We start from the raw sequence: 22529 nt of genomic DNA, 5'->3' as shown, positions 1-22529 counted from the left end.
TTCAGTGACAGAAGTCCTTTTTTGTTCTAATCAGAAGTTGTAGCATGTCAATTTTGAGGTGAGTGAATGCACATTGGAGAGGAAATGACCTAGGAGCAGGGAACGAAGACCTCGCCTTCAACCCCGGCGCATCTCCCCCTCTTTCTCCGAAGCACAGTCGCATAGCCTCAGTTAGAAATCCGACTCGTGGTCTGGGGTTTTCAGCAGAATCTCAACAGAATCTCAGGACAAAAACCACCTGGTAACTTGTCCCTAATATTCAGTAGCTCATCCTGGGTGAAAGAAATTGCAATCCAAAAAGTGAACTAACAAAAAGAGTAAACACACGAGCAGCTCCAAAACCCTGGTGGCTTCCTCACTGGGTGCCTCACACACATGACAAAGCATACCTGTTGTGGTAATTATCTGGGCCTGGTTCTTTTCTACTGCAGTATTCAGATTGCCCATTTCAATTAGTTCACAGCTACTTCAAAAACATTGACTATAACGATACATAAATTCACATGTGGACTGGAGAGTGTTCTAAGACTAAGCGATTACCAACCCCAGTGAATTGGGCCATTTCCACTACACCAGTGTTTCCCTAACTCTCCTCGGGACCCCAAGGGGTGCACGTTTAGTTTTTTGCCCTAGCACTACACCGTTGATTCAAATAATCAAAGCTTGATGATTATTTGAAATCAGCCGTGTAGTGCTAGGGAAAAAAACTAAATGTGCACCTCTTTGGGTCCCGTGGAGAATTAGGGAAACACTGCACTACACCAATCAGTTCTTATTTCATAACGAACATACACCCCTTGAGTGAACATATACTGAGCTTTAGGAAAGCAGAATGACAAAGGGCCAAGCTGGGTTACCAATCAGACAGGCGTTACAAAACAGAGACCGTCAGAAGAGAACTGCTGCAGGACGTCGATAGAGCCCCTGAAGCTACCCAAATCCACATTGATTGATTTAGCTCCAGTCAATCCCTGATGCACTCCTCACACAGTGTGATTTGAGTGATGCAATCAATGGATACATCACTAGTGTGTGAGGAAGCTAAGCAACTTCACACACTTTCACAGCTAGTCTAGCAAGAGGCTTGAGTCCTTTAATCCAGGTTTATTTTTCCACATTAGAAAAAATGTCCCCCGCCCCAAATCAAAGAAGGTCCTGTGACCCACCAGGAAACTTTGGCGACCACCTGTGGGGGGGTGAGACCCATATAAGGGCTTGACATTAACTATTTTAGATACTTGTCCTTTGGATGACTGATTTAGTACTTGTCAACAAAAAAAAGTCTGTAACACCATTTTTACATCCCTGTATGATGCAAGAAACCACTTTACAAAATGAAATGCATTAGTATATTTTTTAACATAGAGAATCAGACAAAAATGTAGGCTACTCTCTGCATATTCCAGCCTGTCTCAAAATAGAACACAACCCTTTTAACACTCTCCTGAAGGATGGTTGGCCACTCTTGGTAGCCTATAAAATATTGCAACATTACAATCAAATACTTTTTATGCCTTATAAAAATAAATTCCTCCAGGGCTCGAAATTGGAGGTGATGAAACAAATATGTATTTGGTTCAAAACTGGCTCTGGGGACAGTTCTGGGAGGACAGATCAGATCGTTTAGCTTACAAAAAAATTTGATTAGTTTTATATTTTCATATTGTAAGGTCAACAATGCACACATGGCTGTAGGCGACACGCAAATGTTCCAAAATGCAATTAGAGGGAAAACACCGGTCTCAAAAACTATGACTAGGATTATGCCTTTGCCTGCTGGACAATAAAACAAAATAGATTTTAAAAAACAGAACATGAGAAAAATGCTGGTTTCAATAGCATGTTGTGTTTATAAAATAATTCCATCAACATTTATAAAAGGCTGAATTGTAGCTACGCTACTTTGAAACAAGGTAATACATGCTTCATACAATTACATAAAACATCCAGATTTTAAACAATTATAATTAAAATAGTTTTAAAATACTGACCGCCTCCGCTCAGATTCAAGTTGTCCCAGACAAGAGGACAAGCGTTAATGTCGAGCCCTGCCCTAATTAGGAACCCCTGCTTTAATCTGACCTGAACCAGATTTGTATTAGACTATAATGTGACTTGAGAAACAATAGCCAATATGGTAAATGAAAGGTAGACCTATGTGCAATATCAGTGATAACATTGCTTTACGATGGGAAAGTGTGACCACTTCCGTTTTTTCAATGGTATTCAAGCAAAGAAAAAAAAAGATATGAAATCAAAAATCTTTATAAAATGAATTAGGTAGAAGTAAATTAATCCACAAATATAAATTCATATACACATCTCAAATGACCGTGTTTTCATTAATTTGATTATATAATCTTAAATCCCATTCAAAAACAGTATGGGACTGGATCTAGGAAGTAAGGCAAAATGTGCAGTCATCGTATTGCATAGGTCCAAACCCATGCTTGCAGATATCCATAGACTTCGTCATTGTGCTAACGCTAGTTAGCATTGGCTCACAAAACTGCCTCCAACTTCCTACATACTGGACAGACATAAAAATGGTATCCACAAGTCATCTGACTCTACCAAAATATCACTTTAAAGAAGCAAGCAGCAATAAATCATAGGTGTCATGTCACACAATTTATATCCATGAAGGAGAGTGAACAGCTTCAATCTAGTTCAGCATCTAATTAGGCATCTTTAATTAGACTAGCCTAACTCATCCCGCTGGAAAGCTTCTTAACACCACAGTACTGCACTGTGAATAACATTAGGCCCTACTGCTTAGTTTTTGCCAAGGGTATCAAGATGCCCAAAGCTTGCATAAACTTTATTGTGATTACGGTTTGGCTGATTTATCGGCTGCATAGCTGGAAGAGCCCAAAGGTCAAACAGGAGAAGAGAACGGTGCTGGGGCAGAGGAAATGTGGTCAGGTCAAAGAAATCCATATGCCAATCATAAACAAATTAGGATGTGAGAAGAGAAATCTTGTGAGATCAATAATTGTACTAAAGTTCTACAGTACAATGCCAATGCGTCGTGACAGTGACTGCCTTTCTAGCGTTCAATCACAGATCAAAAGATGCCGGCCGTGTTAGAGATTGACTAGCCTCCATTGCAGCCGGTGACTGCAGACTGAGCAAAATGTACGCTATCGAACAGTTGTCATATCCGGGGCCAACTCTTGAAGATGTATGGCAGGGGTCAGTAACAGGCGTCTTGTGATCCAAAACCAGTCTGTGTGATTTCCCCCCCTGCAAAGATTTTTGTAAAACAAAACAAGACTAATATCACCAAGGATTTCAGTTTTTCTGAAAAAAATACACTTAAATCACCAGGAATTCAGTTAAAATGTATATCAAGTATTCCCACAAATAAAAAGAGATGTGATCGCGTCAATATAAAATCAGGTACAAAACTGTTTCCAAATACAATATATTTTTGGGCTTATTACTTGTGGTCAATTTTGCAGTGTACAAATAATTATAATTATGTTCCGGGCCCCCAAACACCCACTCGGACAAAACTCAGACCGCAGCTGAATCTAGTTGCCTATTCCCTACCACTATACAATTCAAAAACGGACTTGGGTTTAAAAGTGAACAGGTGCTAAGATCTGTTAATAATTGAAGGTGTCAGAAATGTGTATACCTGCGTTATGGCACTCTTATGCACTTCCCTTCAATTAATGGTGGTCTACTACGAACACTACCCTGGTAAAGCCACTTGAGTACTGCCAAGTCATCTGTGGTCCCGATGAAATAACAGGTTATAGCCGGTAGKTCTCCGTCAAGTCCCCAGCCCTGTAAATGAGCAACGCCCGAGTGGATGAATGAATAAATGATAATGGTACATGGGGGACGGACAGTCTTCCAGCGGTGTGTATTCATGGATGCGAAGGGTAGCCAGACTTCCCAAAAAAATTACCAAGAAAGAAAACATACCAAAAAATGTATCTTTGTTTTTCATAATTTTCCTTCAAATCACAAGAGGCTGAATGCATCTCATCTGAGAAAGCATCCGAGTAAGCGAAACAGCGCCACTCTGTCTCTATGTGTAGGCCATTGATGCGGTCTTGTCCGAAAGAGTATGACATTGTTGCAGCCCGTAGCATTGAATGCAAGGGAAGGCAGCAAGTATTTGGCCTCTCTTGATAAAAATAGTATAAAATAATAGCTAATCAGCGTGAGCTCAACTGTGAATGGTCCTGGCACACCCCCAAAAAAATTACAAATAAAGAAATACGTGTTAATGGAAGCAAGTTTGGGTTTGGCGGCACTCCTATCAAATCGTATTGAGAGCAAACGTCATTGACAGAAACAACTTGAATTGTTGCATCTCGTTGTATTGTCCTCCGGTGGCAAGCTAGCTAAAATTGTCCCTTTCCTAAATTAGCCATGGAGATAGGGAATTGGACTTGTGGTTTTACTTAATTCTCCGTACTGGCCAATGCTTATAACGGCGATATGGAACCAACCATTAATTCATACATTGTGCCCCTGGCCTGAGAGGATGGAAGTTCAATATATAGCTAGATGTAGAAGGCTAATGTTAACTAGCTAACATTGCCCATGAAAGGAAGTTAGGCTTGCGAGCAAGCATTTTAGCCAGGTAGCCTAGGACCACAAAAAATAAAAGAGTGTACTGTATGGTGGGGTGATAGACTGTTTCATCAACATGAATGAGGAGGATGGCATTGGCCTTTCTCTTCAAGTAGGGCGAGTCAACATGTTCTCTCTACTTGCACGAAGGCACACGCACACAGAAATCAAAACCATGGACAGCCACATCATATTAGCTTACGTTGATTGGACTAAATCTTTTTTGGTAGTCACAGTATTAGACTAAGCACACTGTAGGTGATTTGATGATGATGAAGTTGAAATGGTGCTGAAATAGAGGCGGCAGCTCCTCGTTTCTTTGTGACTTGCGCCAACTCTCCATGGTTCTAAATCAATAGTTGTTTAGTGGTCCGAAAATGTCAGAAACATTACTTTGCTTGACCATGCTGTAGGTCATGTAACTGTCAGTTATATGCAATATGCTTTGTGGACTTCACTGGACAGAGGTTGCTGTCCGTTGTTTTGATGAAACAAAGGTGTGGTTGAATCACGCACCACTACTGCGGTCTTCCCTAAAAATGTACTACTGCTCCTCTGACCTATGACCAAGTAGCTTAGCATGAAAATGGGTTGGCTTTCGAACTTTGTGTGTCCTACACATATTTTCCGGCTTTTCACTCAGCCTAGTATGCTGCGCAACATTTGCTAAGAGTCCTAGGCGCTCTCCTTTTAACCGAGGCAGAATATTGCCGCAGTGCTTAGTTTTTAACATTCTTCCAGCCATTTATGTAACATGGTGAAATATTAATTACAAAAAATATGATGACCAGTGATGCACAGTGCATGTGTGACAACTATGTATGCCTACATGCATTCGATGGCCGATTACTGAAATAGCAACCATAATATAGCCTACCCAATGATAAGTAATTACAGGATCAATGAGGCATTGCTCCCGCAATCGATTTGCTCCATGTTCCCTTCATAGCTCTTAGGGCCGACTCCATTAAGTCGACTGGTCGATTGTTTGGTCGATAGGCTGTTGGTCGACCAAGATTCTTTTAGTCGAGCAGTGGCAAATATAAAAGAATATGTATGGCACACGAGGCACCCGTCTGATTCACGCCTGTCTGAGCGGACTAATCCATTGCAGAGGCCGCAGGGATGGCACACCAGTATCACCAGTAGTACATTTACCAATTAATTCCCATTATTTCTAAAAATCTACAATGTTTGTTTGGTTAAGGTCATTTATGTTAATGCATTCAATATATTATTACTACAGTCTTACCATTGTCATTGTAGAAGTGGACACATTGTTTGCAGAGTGCACAACCTAGGCTTCACTGGTTTATTTCATTCCATTTACGAGTTGTCAATTTATTTAATGTCTTATTTGTACTGTAGTGCTCCTGTCAATCTTCACTAAGGACACGCACCTAATTACACATAGAAGTAGGCCTATAGACTACCTGTCCTGCATGCAAATGTAGGCCTATAAATGTGCCCCTTTGGGGATCTGATACTATTTCTCAAAGTCATTTTTTCTTCGCCTCAAACAGCAAGTAAACAAAGACTGTTTTTACATCCATTGAGAATGCCAATAGTTCCTCAATGTAGCCTATTTGAAAAATCTTTCCAGATCTATCCCTTTTTGATAAAAATGTCATGCTCTGATCCGGTGTAAACGTCATAAAATAGACCTACCTGATTACTTCTTATCCCGCAAACAGCCTACAGCTGTGTCTGTCGCTCCGGAGCTCACTGGCACAGGAAACTGAGGGCCCAGAATATTTTATACATTGTTACAAGTTTGCTAGCAGGAGCTTTGGGCCGGACCAAGCTAAAAGTTGACACAATGTTTCAAGTTCCTTACAGACAGGCCATGCATAGCCAATGTGATTCATAGGATATTTTTAATCAGGATATTTTCTACCTGCGGAGTGCAATGTTTTTATTTGTTGGCTTTATGTACGCTATTTTTACATATCGGCAATGGCAACAGAAGTTAAGTTTAAATTTTAATAGTTTTCATTCGGATAGAATTTTGATTAACCACATGACATTGATTGAGATATATAAAACTGTTCCATGAAAATGTGCATTTGAAATTCATAACTGGCATGCAGATCAGTAGAAATAGTATGATAACTTGGCACTCCAAATGGAAAAAGTTGCCGACCACTGGTGTAGCCCATTACCAGCAACTTCAGGAGCATAAACTGGCATAATCTGCAAAGGCCAGCAGCAGCGGGAGGAAAAGTGTCGGGAACATGTTTTTTTTCTTCAGGTTAGGCTATATTGATCTCTGACTCCCTCTTCAGTAATTTGTGTGTCTTCATTTTTAAATCGCAGTGCTTAAAGCATCAGACAAGCTCAGTAGCCTACATATAGTTGACTGTATTCAAACATAGGGTGTGGTGTGTCTATATGGAAAAATACATGTTTTACATTTCTACCAATTGATTAGTCGAAAGAACAGACGACTCTCGATCGACCAAGATTTTTTTGAGTCGAGGACAGCCCTAATAACTTTGCACATTTTAATCATGAGCCAGTCTGCTGCTAATTGATTTCATTTGGAGAGTAGCTAGGGATGGGCACAGTTATTCAAATATCTGAAACGGATGTTAGTATTTGAATACTTATTTTTTGGGGGGCCTAATTTAATTAAGTAAATTATCCACATGACACGGTTACGTACAAGGATGACATTTGAAACTCTTCTTCTTTTTTTTAAAGTAAAATGTAGTGTATGACATGTGCACCATAAAAAAAATGTTTAAAAGACATGCATACTGGTAGCCATCTATGCCGGTAACCTACACACATGTAGCTTGTTGATTTTGTCAGCCAATCAAAACTGCTCTACAGTCCAAGGTTCCATGTGTAGCAAGGGAAGTGAGAGATCTCTAATCAATGCAAAATGGAAAGAAATTACAGAATTAAACGTTAGCTAAATGAGAATGAGTGGGCTACAACAAACAAGGTAGGCTGTTTAATATGAATGATGATGTTATTTGTTTACAAGGACAGGGAGCGCAGCATATTGTAGCCTCCATTACCTGGATAACTAGCTGGCTAACTTTGCTCAGCTAGCTATCTTCTCTACATCGATTTGATGCAGTCAAGTAGGGCTGAGTGATATGGCCAAAATATCATAACACGGTATTTAAAAAAAACAAAAAAAGTGGAGGTTATGACAATATTTTATGTTTTTGAATAATACATTTGCTTTATGAGTAGTGTGTGTGACCCTATAGCAGCAACACATACATTCTAAGTGATTGCAATGGGTATTTCTCCATTCTGTATTATACCGTTCAATTAAACTTCAACCAAAAATTATTTTACGCATTTATCCATTTCTGCATTTCCTGCACTCATTTGAGATCATGTCCACACTGCCATGTAGGGCTGCACGATTTGGGCAAACAATCTAGGCCTTATTTTTAACCAAATGTTGCAATTGCGATTTTGACTTGCGATTTAGAGCAAAACACTTGGGTGAACTGTTGGAATCATGGAAATATGATTATTATAATTCTACAGTTAGAATATAATATAGTGGGCACTTTAAATACAGTGTTTGACATAAATTAAAAGGCCAGGGAGGAGTTATTGTGACAGGGTAGGAACCTAAGTGTTGAGAAGTGTTAGATTTAATGTTCGCTTAGCAGCTTCATGTAGCTAACACGTTCTTGCTTTACATATTCGTCTTTGATTTAGAAGATACTGTTGCACTAACAACATGCTGATTTAGGTTTACACCGGTATTATCAGGCTGTATATCTAATTGGTTTGCTCTGACTCAGTATATTTATTAGCTAGCTAGCAATTAGCATTAGTGGCTAACAATTAGCGGCTAACAATATTTAGGCCAAACTTGCTGTTTGCAGACGTAAGAATCACAAACTAATAGTGTAATTATAGAACGCTAGTGGATTTATATTAAAAAGCAAAGCAAAAACAGCATCATTGTCATCAACATTGTTGCATGCTCTGCATTGACCATGCAGACTGAACGCAAGTGTCTTGTGGTCGAGGAACAACACATTTGCACCTTGAGACAGGGGGCAGGGCTAGGTCTGTGTGGATAGCGACATGGAGAGAGAGCTGAGAAAGATGACTAAAGTAGCTTTGTAAAACTATCACATTTAACAAACCAAACATTCAAATACCGTTACAGTAGGTAAAGTAAAAACCCAAACTGGTCCATGCATCAATACCGGTATACCACCCAGCCCTAGAGTCAAGACAGGCACTGTTATGGGCTGATAACCAGCAGCTAACTTTATGTTTGTCTATCTAACTAGCATGAGCCAGCGTGGCTACTTTCTAGTCTGTCTCTCTCCATCTCACACAACCGGCCCCTCTGCCTGCTGCTGCATCATAGCGGAACCCCCTGCGTCTCTCCATCGCGCAAGGCTCAGGTTAAAAACATGTAAGGGGGAAAGAATCATGATATTTGAGGAGTGAAATTATTTCTAATGCCCATCCGTAATAGCAGCCACACACCAGACATTTCCAACCAGGTCTCAGAGCATTTCGTATTATTCTGTGCATACAATTCTGAGACACTGCATTTAGATATGATATGTAATGTTTCGTATGGCATTTATCATTTTGTGGATGTTCATCATCCATTTCGTATGATATGTTACAAATGGCAATTCGTACAATATTTTACATATTTGCAAACGTAGGATATGTTACGAATTCCAAATTGTAGTGGCTAACGTTAGGTGGCTAGGGGCTAGAGTTACGGGTCAAGGTTAGGGCTAGGAGTTAGGTTAGGGTTAGCTAAAATGGTTAAGGTTAGGGAAAGGGTTAGCTAACATGCTAAGTAGTTGCAATGTTAATTACCTAAAATTGTCCTTGATGAGATTCGCACACAACCTTTGGGTTGCTAGATGTTAGGGCTCAAGGTTAGGAGTTAGGTTAGGGTTAGCTAAAAGGGTTCAGGTTAGAAGAAAGGTTAGCTAACATGCTAAGTAGTTACAAAGTAGTAAGTAGTTGCAAAATGTCAAATTTTGCTAAAATGATAAATTATGAGATTCAAACACACAACCTTTGGGTTGCTAGACATTCACGTTATACACCCACCCCGACCATACAAACCCTCCTTTCTTTTTTGCCTCATGTAATCTTCCATCTTATGTAACCATAGCAAATGTAACATATCATTCCAATTTCAGTGTCCAGGATTTACATTTATCATGTCACATCTAGTCTATGAGACCAGTGACATTTCACATTCAACTGGGTTTGGTTAGCACTAGGGTGCAAGAAATATCAGGCATCATAAACTGGTGTAGGATTGTGTAATGTAAACTACTCAATATCGACAAATAACCCTGATCTTGAGAAAGGGGAGAAAAATAAATTGCTGTAAGGGATTCCTAAGCTAACTAAGTAGCAGTATAAGGCTCCCCTTGAAATAAGGAGCATCTGAATTGGAAGAGAATGTATTGCTACTTTTGTTCTGCCCGGACCAGATCAGAAGAATTTATTTGCAGTGGACAGTTGGAAAAATCCTAGGCCTACATTTTCCTTGGATGATCACTAATCAGGGACATGCTCTGAGCTGTGGTTTGGCAACAAGATATAGAAGATAATTGATAGCCATCAAACAATGGAGGGACCTTGTTCAGTGAACTATCTGTGAAAAAATTATTTAGCCACAGGTTCATTCAACTCATTCAAAATCAGTCATTTCCAGTGGTTGGTCAAAATTGAACAGATCATTTTAAACTGTTAGGCCAAAGTGACTTTCACTTTTACTTGAGTCGTTTTCATTTAAGATATCTTTACTTTTACTCAAGTATGACAATTGGGTACTTCTTCCACCACTGCTGACCACATCCTCTCATCACTGCAGAAAAACCATTCTGATTTAGTAGAGAAATAGGTTATTATATTACTCAGGGATTGGAACCTTTTCAAATAACAAAAAAAATTAAAAGAATAAAACCATTTTGAGGAACAGAAACAAAAGTGATTTCTAGTGTTCGGGACAGAACCATTATTTTCAAATCTTAAGAACCGGTTAATAATGTTTTTCCTTGTTCCATGTTCTACAAATATTACACATTTCTAGTGCATCACTCTGTAATAATACATGTAATATCCTAAACACATCCCAATTCACATCATGATGTTCAGTGCTTCATGTCAAGCCCCCTCCATGCCCACCCCGCTCTCTCCCCACATCACAGGAGGCATAATAATGGCCGGAACGAAGCAAATAGAATAGCATCAAACACATGGAAACCATGGGTTTGACGTATTTGATACCATTCCACTTATTCTACTCCAGCCATTACCACAAGCCTGCACTTATCTGACCAATCGAACATGTAAACAAATATCTTACCCGTTCCACAGAAAGCTGTTCTCTCTGAAAATTTGTTGAGTAAATAATCTAAATGTAAAAAACAATGTTGATTTCAAAGGTTAAAAAATGACGGAAAACTTTCAACTTGTGCAAATGGATTTGCGCTCCATAATACAGTTGAAAATCAGCAGTCATTTTGAGTGTGAGGACAGAAAGTGAAAGTGGCCACAATCCACAGGCCACAATCAACAGCCTGATCAACTATATGCGAAGGATATGTGTCATGCTGCATGAGGCAAATTGTGGTCACACCAGATACTGACTGTTTTTCTGATCCACACCACTATCTTTTTATTAAAAACATTTTTTTTTTAAAGGTTATGTATCGTTGACCAACAGATGCATATCTGTATTCCCAGTCATGTAAAATACAATGATTAGGGCCTAATGAATGTATTTAAATTGACTGATTTCCTTATATGAACTGTAACTCAGTAAAATCTTTGAAATTATTGCATGTTGCGTTTATATTTTTGTTCAGTGTCATTTCTAAAAAGCATGGTGGTATCACTTTCTATTCACTCTGACATATTTGCAAGGCTAAAGTGTAAGGTGGAAGTGGAATGGAGAGATGTGAGCGTGTAATATGGCTGCACAGTTATGAACAGGTCCAAGACCTGTAGCAGAACCCACTGCTACTAATGGGGGTTGTCCATTTTAACTCTGGTCTGACAAGGCCAGCATGATTAGCCTGGTAATTTGCTCAATGCTGATTTGCATATGGACCAGTGTTGTATTATACCAACTTGTCAAGGCTGGCAGAGAAGGCTGTTATTGTGTAGTCTTACAGTCCCTTATTGCATTTGGGACATTGGTGGGAAGCCACATGTGCAGCCGCCTTCATCGACCTGGCCAAGGCTTTCGACTCTGTCAATCACCGTATTCTTATCGGCAGACTCAACAGCCTTGGTTTCTCTAATGACTGCCTCGCCTGGTTCACCAACTACTTCTCAGACAGAGTTCAGTGTGTCAAATCGGAAGTTGTCCAGACCTATGGGGGTGCCACAGGGTTCAATTCTCAGGCCGACTCTTTTCTCTGTATATATCAATGATGTCGCTCTTGCTGCGGGTGATTCTTTGATCCACCTCTACGCTGACGACACCATTCTGTATAAATCTGGCCCTTCTTTGGGCACGGTGTTAACACCTCTTTGGGCTAGGGGGCAGTATTTTCACATCCGGATGAAAAGCATGCCCAAAGAAAACTGCCTGCTACTCAGACTCAGAAGCTAGGATATGCATATTATTAGTAGATTTGGATAGAAAACACTCTGAAATTTCTAAAACGGTTTGAATATTGTCTGTGAGTATAACAGAACTGATTTGGCAGGCGAAACCCCGAGCATAATCCATCCAGGGGGGAAAAATGTTGAGGTCAATGTGTTTTCCATGAGTTTTCTATGGGAAACCGTTACAGTGGGCTTCCACTAGATGTCAACAGTCTTTATAATTTGAGTATTTCTGTTTTTGAATTTGGCGCGCTGCAATTTCACTGGATGTTGTCAAATCAATCCTGTTAACGGGATTCGAGCGGGAATGGGATATAAGGGATCCCTAAGAGGTTTAACAAACCTCCAAACGAGCTTCAACGCCATAAAACACTACTTCCTTGGCCTCCAACTGCTCTTAAATGCTAGTAAAACTAAATGCATGCTCTTCAACCGATCGCTGTCTGCACCCGCCCGCCCGACTAGCATCACTACTCTGGACGGTTCTGACTTAGGTATTTATAGTTGTCCACAAATTCTAGGTGTCTGGCAAGACTATAAACTCTCCTTCCAGACTCACATTAAGCATCTCCAATCCAAAGTTAAAACTTGAAATCGGCTTCCTATTTCGCAACAAAGCCTCCTTCATTCATGCTGCCAAACATACCCTCGAAAAACTGACTATCCTATCGATCCTTGACTTCAGCGATGTCATTTACAAAATAGCCTCCAACACTACTCAGCAAATTGGATGCAGTCTATCACAGTGCCATCCGTTTTGTCACCAAAGCCCCATATACTACCCACTAGAGGTCGACCGATTATGATTTTTCAACGCCGATACCGATTATTGGAGGACCAAAAAAAGCCGATACCGATTAAAAATGTATTTGTAATAATGACAATTACAACAATACTGAATGAACACTTATTTTAACTTAATATAATACTAAATAAAATCAATTTAGCCTCAAATAAATAATGAAACACGTTCAATTTGGTTTAAATAATGCAAAAACAAAGTGTTGGAGAAGAAAGTAAAAGTGGAATATGTGCCATGTAAGAAAGCTAACGTTTAAGTTCCTTGCTCAGAACATGAGAACATATGAAAGCTGGTGGTTCCTTTTAACATGAGTCTTCAATATTCCAGTAAGAAGTTTTAGGTTGTAGTTATTATAGGAATTATAGGACTATTTCTCTCTATACCATTTGTATTTCATATACCTTTGACTATTGGATGTTCTTATAGGCACTTTAGTATTGCCAGTGTAACAGATCTTCCTCCCTCTCCGCTACCTGGCGCGAACCAGGTAACCAGGAACACATCGACAACATGCAGAGCAAGGGGAACAACTACTCCAAGTCTCAGAGCGAGTGACGTTTGAAACGCTATTAGCGCACACCCCGCTAACTAGCTAGCCATTTCACATCGTTACACCAGCCTAATCTCGGGAGTTGATAGGCTTGAAGTCTATAGACAGCGCAATGCTTGAAGCACAACGAAGAGCTGCTGGCAAAACGCACAAAAGGCTGTTTGAATGAATGCTTACGAGCCTGCTGCTGCTTACCACCGCTCAGTCAGACTGCTCTATCAAATCATAGACTTAGTTATAACATAATAACACACAGAAATACGAGCCTTAGGTCATTAATATGGTCGAATCCGGAAACTATCATCTCGAAAACAAGACGTTTATTCTTTCAGTGAAATACGGAACCGTTACGTATTTATCTAACGGGTGGCATCCATAAGTCTAAAATCCTGTTACATTGCACAACCTTCAATGTTATGTCATAATTACGTAAAATTCTGGCAAATTAGGCGGCCCAAACTGTTGCATATACACTGACTCTGCGTGCAATGAACGCAAAGAGAAGTGACACAATTTCACCTGGTTAATATTGCCTGCTAACCTGGATTTCTTTTAGCCAAATATGCAGGTTTAAAAATATATACTTCTGTGTATTGATTTTAAGAAAGGCATTGATGTTTATGGTTAGTACACATTGGAGCAATATATGTACCGCATCGATTATATGCAACGCAGGACACGCTAGATAAACTAGTAATATCATCAACCATGTGTAGTTAACTAGTGATTATGATTGATTGATTGTTTTTTATAAGATAAGTTTAATGCTAGCTAGCAACTTACCTTGGCTTACTGCATTCGCGTAACAGGCAGGCTCCTCGTGGAGTGCAATGTAATCAGGTGGTTAGAGTGTTGGACTAGTTAACTGTAAGGTTGCAAGATTGAAACCCCTGAGCTGACAAGGTAAAAATCTGTCGTTCTGCCCCTGAACGAGGCAGTTAACCCACCGTTCCTAGGCCGTCATTGAAAATAAGAATGTGTTCTTAACTGACTTGCCTAGTTAAATAAAGATTAAATAATAAAGGTGTAAAAATCGGCCAAATCGGTGTCCAAAAATACCGATTTCCGATTGTTCTGAAAACTTGAAATCGGCCCTAATTAAATCGGCCATTCCGATTAATCGGTCGACCTCTACTACCCACCACTGCGACCTGTTTGCTCTCGTTGGCTGGTCCTCGATACATATTCATCGCCAAACCCACTGGCTCCAGGTCATCTATAAGTCTTTGCTAGGTAAAGCTCCGCCTTATCTCAGCTCACTGGTCACCATAGCAACACCCGACCGTAGCACGCGCTCCAGCAGGTATATTTCACTGGTCATCCCCAAAGCCAACACCTGCTTTGGCCGCCTTTCCTTCCAGTTCTCTGCTGCCAATGACGAACAAATTGCAACAAAAAAAACACTGAAGTTGGAGACATATCTCCCTCACTAACTTTAAGCATCAGCTGTCAGAGCAGCTTACCGATCGCTGCGGCTGTACATAGCCCATCCAACCAACCTCATTCCCATATTTGTGTTTCTGCTCTTTTGCACACCAATATTTCTGCTTGCACATCCTCATCTTCACATATATCACTCCAGTGTAAATTGCTCAATTGTAATTACTTCGCCACTATTGGCCTATTTATTGCCTTACCTCATTACTTAATTTGCACACACTGTATGCAGATTTTTCTATTGTACTGTACGTTTGTTTATCCCATGTGTAACTGTGTTGTTTTGTCGCACTGTTTTGCTTTATCTTGGCCAGTCACAGTTGTAAATGAGAACTTGTTCTCAACTGGCCTACCTGGTGAAATAAAGGTGTAATAAAATTAAAATGTGATCATTTGCTGACTGGATCCTTTGGCAGTAGATTACCTTCGGACCAGTCAGTTCTTGCACGACAAGTGCATTAAGCTTTGTTCAATAGCAATGAGAGGTTTGTTGACACAAAAGGTTTCCTAAATGTGGGCTTCCTGGACCAACCAAGAGCTTGGTGAGTGAAAGTATGTGCAGTAAATTTGGGGGGGTAAATACAGATTTCTCTGCTCTCCAATACATTTCAATAGACATAATTGACCTATTAAAACAGAGGATATTGAACCTTGAGTCACAGGAGTGGACATCAGATAAAATAAATAGTTCTTCACAGCTGGGAAGTGAGACAGGTCCTTGTGTGGTGAGAGATTACTTGGAACTTTACATGGCAGAAATGTCAATATTCCGCCATCAATCTCCAGGCAGAGAGAGCATCAAAGTTCAACGCTTTCAATGTGCCAAGAAAGTGCTGCCCACAAAACCTGGCTTGGAAAAGAGCTTAACTGGAAAGAATCGTGTTCATTGCTGGCAAATCAACAATAACACAATGAAAAGGCTCACAATGAATAACATAGTTGATTGATATTTTGGACAATAACAAGTACAAGCCTCATCTACAGTTGGTCCAGAAATTTGCTGATCTAAAGATAGTGATGCAACTTTAGTCACAGTGTGGACTATCCATTCATAAGGCTACACAGTTGACTTGCAGATATGATAAGTTTATCACTAAGAAGGCCAGAGCAGGGATGGGCAACTCCAGTCCTCAGGGGCCAAAGTGGTTGTCACTTTTCCCCCAAACCCTAGCAAATACATCTGATTAAACTAATTGCATTCTAAACTAAAGATCATTAGTTGATTATTGGAGTCAGGTGTGTTAGCTGGGGCAAAAATGTGAAAGCAATCAGGCCACAAAGGACTGGAGTTGCTCATCCCTGGGATAGAGTGTAAGCCATAACCAGCTTAAAAATCTAAAGATGCATAGCAATATGGGATAGACCTAGGCCTACATAAGCCGTTTCCATTAACTTGTCCAGCGATTTTGTTGTTGACATTTAGAAAGTTTGCATAGAAATTGCAACTGCCGCCTTTGTTTCTACTGAACTGTCTTGTGACAAAAACAGCAGACCGTAATGACGTCAACCCCCTCCCCCCAAAATTACAATGTTGGCAAAAACCTTGAGTGCCAAATAAAAAATGAAGTGGTTGAACTGTTTCCATTATCCATTTAGGGAATTTGCGCATTAATAAATGTGACAGTCTGTATGCCTTCCCACCTACAGTATGTTTCATGTCTCAGGTAGCCCGCAAAGGCCAGCATGGATAGAATGCAAGAATTTACTAATCTTTGCCATATTCTAATAATTCTCATGTGCCAACATATCGCCATGGTCTGTGCTATTGTGAAACGTGCACTCCTGTAGAGCTGAAATAATTGGATTGTAAAACTTGCATCCAGCCAACCAGAAAAGGCAAAACAATTCAGGCATTCTTGAAAGTCAAGACAATCCTTGTTCTGCAAATAAACATTTTTATAGTTGAAAAAAATGTATTTTGCAAGCAGTAGACATTTAGAATTAAAATGTGTAGTGAAGCTTTATTGTAACGTGTGACATCACGTGCCCAGAGTCCCTTAAATTATTCATTTATTCTGAAAAACTTTTTCCATCATCATTTCTTGCAATGAAGAAAGTTTGACAAGACAAATCCACCCGTTGAATGGATAAAAATGTTGTTGATCTTTAGAACATTTCTTCAATAGCTGCCGTTTCCATTACACGTCACAATGTTATTTTGCGACATTGACCCAGGTTTATTCAACAAAAGCAATGGAAACCTGCCTAGTGAGCAGCAATAAGAGAAATACAAAAAAGCTGTGAGTTTAGCAATGTGATCGCCTCAGTCTGCAAGACCTAGGCTTCAATTGAATGCAATTTGTAGGCCTATTTAGGGATTTGTAGCCTTCACTTTCAGGGAAAACAAAACAACCCTGCAACACAGTCAATATGAGGAAATCGGTGAATGCATAATTTCCTTCATGAGGCCATCTGTTGTTGGCTAATATTGAGGCCAACTGACAACACTATCTAAATGAAGACAACGGAATTCAAAGCTGAGAGGTCTTAATGAGGAAAAGCCTTGTCTCGTGATGAACTGCTTACCAAACCAATGTGTTCATAAGCAACAATGGCACCAATTTTATTTGGAAACTGTTCTTAACCACAGGAATTGGTCCAGACTTTCCCAAATTTGGAATGGCAACATATGGTAAACGTCAAGCACTCAAAATTGCTGTTTGAAAGATGCCGCAAACGGATCACTTTGCTCTCCAAATTCAGTTTATGCAAAGCATTCAAGCAATTCTTTCCAACAGAACAGAACGTCTTTGTAAGAATGCCTGTAGCCTAGACATTGTTGTCCCATACTAATTCCCTATGTCCTCATATTAAGGTGCTTATTAGTCCCCCATCTTCAATTTCATTCATTAGTCAGTGAGGACTTGGCCTAGGCTATCTTATAACAAAAGCATTCAATCTGATAATGTAGGTTTATCCCCTCCTAGTAGTAGCCTATCCAGAATTCAGTCAAATAGTGCAGATATTTACCATGAGCTGACAACACAGAAGTTACTTAATTTTCTCTGAATGGTGAATTGGCACTTGCAATGAAATTCAGACAAGACCTCTCTCTACTTTCACCTAACTGTTTGCATTGTCAATGTGTGTGTGAACAGTGGTTTTTGGATTGCAAGTGGTCATTTGATCGAGGTTGCTGAACCAATGTGCATAACATGTACACTTGGTGGAAGATCAAATCTAAGGATGCATCCACTAAGCTAACAATCTAGACAACCATGGATCTCTTTTTGTGTTCTCAAATCCGTGTAAATCTGCATACAAATATGATTTACCTTTATAATGCTGCTCCTGCGTGGTATTCCGGGTTTGGAATCCAACCCGACAGAGGAGTTGTTGGCCGTTTCAAGCCCTGGGCTGTCAGGTAACGTTTCTGATCCAACAATGTCTGCCGGTATCCCACAGTCCCCATTGAAGACCGATACTTCGCACTGCGTCTTCCCGTCTTTTTTGTCACTGGGCAAAGCCACCGAATCCCCAGTATTCGATGGAGATGAGCCGCCGTTCTCTCCAAACTCCGCCATAGGCACTCCACGCACACAGACAAACCAAGCGTAGCTGTCAAGCTGCTATGTAGGTGTTTCACTTGCAACGCTGTTGTATTTACCCAATGTCCTGGCTTGCTAGCTAGCTACCTCGTTATAACTGCACAAAAACGTTCCGTATCATCTTTCGGTCCATATTTGACTGGTATTTAATGTCGCGTGCTCCATGGATTGTGCTCTGTAAAACAAAACATAAACAAGAGACATTGAATACCAATAGATTAAACTGTTCAATGCTAGACATGATCTGAAATTGCATGCACACGATGTCTAATAATGTGACTTTGAATGATAACGTTAGCTGACGAACGTTAGTTAATTACGTGCAAACAGTGCAATTGCATTCAATGGCATTTTCAATTTGCAAAGCTGTCTGTATAAAATTGCAAAGTTATATTTCATAATGGATGCATTAGCTAGCTACATCGTCTCATTTAAAATTATGTCTGGTAAGTCATTCGATAGTTAGCTCCCTAGCTATGCAACGTTAGTAAATTAGTTAACGTTAGTCAACAAGTTAGCCATATTTGCGATCGTTTGGGATAGAAGTGTCTTGTTTGTTAGCTGCTGTGTTGTATATCTGGACTAGAGCTAATTTAGTTATAGCTAGCCAACTTAGTTATACGTCCTTACTCAGTCATGTTAGGTTAACTGACAAATTAGCCCACATTTAATCAACTTGCCAATAGTTAGCTAACATTAACTAACCTGGCAAACTAACACTAACGTTACAGCAAAATATTTGTTTTAACTAACCCTCACATGTATCTGTTCTACAGCCACACATGCCAACATAATTTCATGTTATCACACTTGCCTTGCTTGATAAAGTCGTGTCAAAAGAGAACAAAGTTCCATTCTGTTGTGCTATCCAGCTGCAACGACGAGACTACTGTTCAGTCCATGCATCACCACCAGTTGCTGCATTAGCTAGCTTGCAATGCAGCTAACGTTAGTTAGCAAGTAGTCACCGACTAAACCCAACTGTCAATACATTTGCTATCTAAATATTTATCTAGCGAGCTACCCGTTAAGCGAAAGGTGAACGAACTACTTGTAACAGGCAGCAACGACAACGAACCTTCTGTCAATCAAACCTTGCTCATGGAAAAAGGTATGTCTTATTGAAATACATGAAAACTGCTTTCATCGATCAAAACCAGTGCTTTAATTACACTAGAAGACAGCACCGGGCACAGTTTTGAAGCCACCGCGCCTACATCTTGGCACGCACCCACCATAGTAGAAAAAATATATTTTGGAAGCTATAGAAATGCATTTATTAATGTCTAAACACTTTCCCCCCCACGTTTATTCTATTGCAAACACATTAATGCATACTTTACAATTATATTATGTGAGTTAAACATACGTTATATAAAAATATATATATCTTTAAAGTATAATTTTTGAAAGTACTCATGTTCCTGTCCCCACTACAACAACAAAATACGTATGCATGTAATTCTGTCCTTGATACATTTAACTGAAATACTGTAGAAATCCATTCATTCCGTTGGAGGACTCGTTCTTCTGTGGAGTGCCAATATGGCCGACCAGTGGCATCAAAGAGTCTCATTGGCCAATACATAGTATTTGCCATCCAGGGTTTATATACAGTGCATTCGGGAAGAGTTCAAACCACTTCCCTTTTTCTATATTTTGTTAGGTTACAGCCTTATTCTAATATTGATTAAAATATTTTTCCCCCTCAATCTACACACAGCACCCCATAATCACCAAATTAAAACATGTTTGTAGAAATTTGTGTACATTTATTACAAATAAAAAACAGAAATACCTTATTTACATAAGTATTCAGACCCTTTGCTATGAGACTCGAAATTTAGCTCGAAATTGAGCTCAGGTGCATCCTGTTTCCATTGATCATCCTTGAGATGTTTCTACAACTTGATTGGAGTCCACCTGTGGTAAATTCAATTGATTGGACATGATTTGGAAAGGCACACAACTGTCTATCTATGTAAGGTCCACAATTGACAGTGCTTTTCAGAGCAAAAACCAAACTATCAGGACAAATTAAATGGCCGTAGAGCTCCGAGACAAGGTTGTGTCGAGGCACATATCTGGGGAAGGGTACCAAAAAATGTCTGCAGCTTTGAAGGTCCCAAAGAACACAGTGGCCTCCATCATTCTTAAATGGAAGAAGTTTGGAACCAACAAGACTCTTCCTAGAGCTGGCCGCCCGGCCAAACTGAACACTCAGGGGAGAAGGGCCTAGGTACGGGAGGTGATCAAGGACCCGATGGTCACTGACAGAGATCGAGAGTTCCTCTGTGGAGATGAGAGAACCTTCCAGAAGGACAACTATCTCTGCAGCACTCCACCAATCAGGCCTTTATGATAGAGTGGCCAGACAGAAGCCCCTGCTCAGTAAAAATGACAGCCCGCTTGGAGTTTGCCAAAAGGCCCCTAAAGTACTCTCAGACCATGAGAAACAACATTCTCTGGTCTGATGAAACCAAGATGGAACTCTTTGGCCAGAATGCCAAGCATCAGGTCTAGAGGAAACCTGGCACCATCCCTACGGTGAAGCATGGTGGTGGCAGCATCATGTTGGGGGATGTTTTTCAGCGGGAGGGACTTGGAGACTAGTCAGGATCGAGGGAAAGATGAACGGAGGAAAGTACAGAGAGATCCTTGTTGAAAACCTGCTCTAGAGCGCTCAAGGTTCACCTTCCAACAGGACAATGACCCTAAGCACACAGCCAAGACAATGCAGGAATTGCTTCGGGACAAGTCTCTAAATGTCCTTGAGTGGCCTAGCCAGAGCCTGGACATGAACCCGATCGAACATCTCTAGAGAGACCTGAAAATAGCTGCTCCAGGTTGGATGCTCCCCATCCAACCTGCCAGAGCTTGAGAGGATCTGCAGAGAATAAATGGGAGAAACTCCCCAAATACAGGTGTGCTAAGCTTGTAGCGTCATACCCAAGACTTGAGGCTGTAATCGCTGCCAAATGTGCTTTAACAAAGTACTGAGTAAAGAGTCTGAATACTTATGTAAATGTAAGAGTTTTTATTTTTAATACATTTTCAAAAATGTCAACCTATTTTTGGTTTGTCATTATTAGGTATTGTGTGTAGATTGATAAGGAAAAAACATGAATACATTTTTGAACAAGGCTGTAATGTAACAACATGTGGAAAAGTCAAGGAATCTGAATAGTTTCCGAATGCACTTTACGTCATTGCTCAAAACACATGGTGAAACTGAAACATCACTAACATCACACTCACCACATTCTTTTGGAGAGAGATTGGAAACCCAAATTGGTTTACACGGACAAGTTCTGGCCTGGTTTAGATCTGTATCTGTCGGAAAGAAATCAGTTTGTCTCTGGATGGGTTGTCCTCTGACAAATCAACTGTAAATTTCGGTGTTCCTCAAGGTTCCGTTTTAGGACCACTATTGTTTTCACTATATATTTTACCTCTTGGTGATGTCATTCAGAAACATAATGTTAACTTTCACTGCTATGTGGATGACACAGAGCTGTACATTTCGATGAAACATGGTGAAGCCCCAAAATTGCCCTCCTTGGAAGCCTGTGTTTCAGACATAAGGAAGTGGATGGCTGCAAATGTTCTACTTTTAAACTCGGACAAAACAGAGATGCTTGTTCTAGGTCCCAAGAAACAAAGAGATCTTCTGTTGAATCTGACAATTAATCTTGATGGTTGTACAGTCGTCTCAAATAAAACTGTGAAGGATCGGCATTACTCTGGACCCTGATCTCTCTTTTGACGAACATATCAAGGCTGTTTCAAGGAAAGCTTTTTTCCATCTATGTAACATTGCAAAAATCAGAAACTTTCTGTCCAAAAATGATGCAGAAAAATGTATCCATGCTTTTGTCACTTCTAGGTTAGACTACTGCAATGCTCTACTTTCCGGCTACCTGGATAAAGCAATAAATAACTTCAGTTAGTGCTAAACACGGCTGCTAGAATCTTGACTAGAACCAACATATTTGATCATATTACTCCAGTG

The 22529-nt window shown here is 40.1% G+C and overlaps 1 protein-coding gene across 4 annotated transcripts in view; it reads right to left on the bottom strand.

Moving 5' to 3' along the window:
* Window positions 1–22529, bottom strand: part of LOC111965143 (inactive phospholipase C-like protein 2) — a 64723-nt gene that overhangs the window by 37894 nt on the left and 4300 nt on the right. For 2 of the 4 annotated variants that reach the window (XR_002877473.2, XM_023989154.2), the window contains exons 1-2: window positions 19332–19687; window positions 18245–18692 (exon numbers count right to left, since the gene is read on the bottom strand). Coding sequence is in view for 2 of the 4 variants with exons in the window: in XM_023989154.2 (XP_023844922.1) it covers window positions 18245–18493 (249 nt within the window). In the remaining 2 variants the exon portion in view is untranslated. Of the gene's footprint in view, window positions 1–6261; window positions 6332–18244; window positions 18693–19331; window positions 19688–22529 lie in introns of those variants that run through there. The other 2 variants (XM_070444015.1, XM_070444014.1) reach the window with 2 other exon arrangements.

The sequence above is a fragment of the Salvelinus sp. IW2-2015 genome, linkage group LG6.1, assembly GCF_002910315.2.
Source record: "Salvelinus sp. IW2-2015 linkage group LG6.1, ASM291031v2, whole genome shotgun sequence".
NCBI lineage: Eukaryota > Metazoa > Chordata > Actinopteri > Salmoniformes > Salmonidae > Salvelinus > Salvelinus sp. IW2-2015.
Note: the sequence above shows the minus strand (reverse complement) of the source record. Positions and strands in the feature narration are given on the sequence as shown.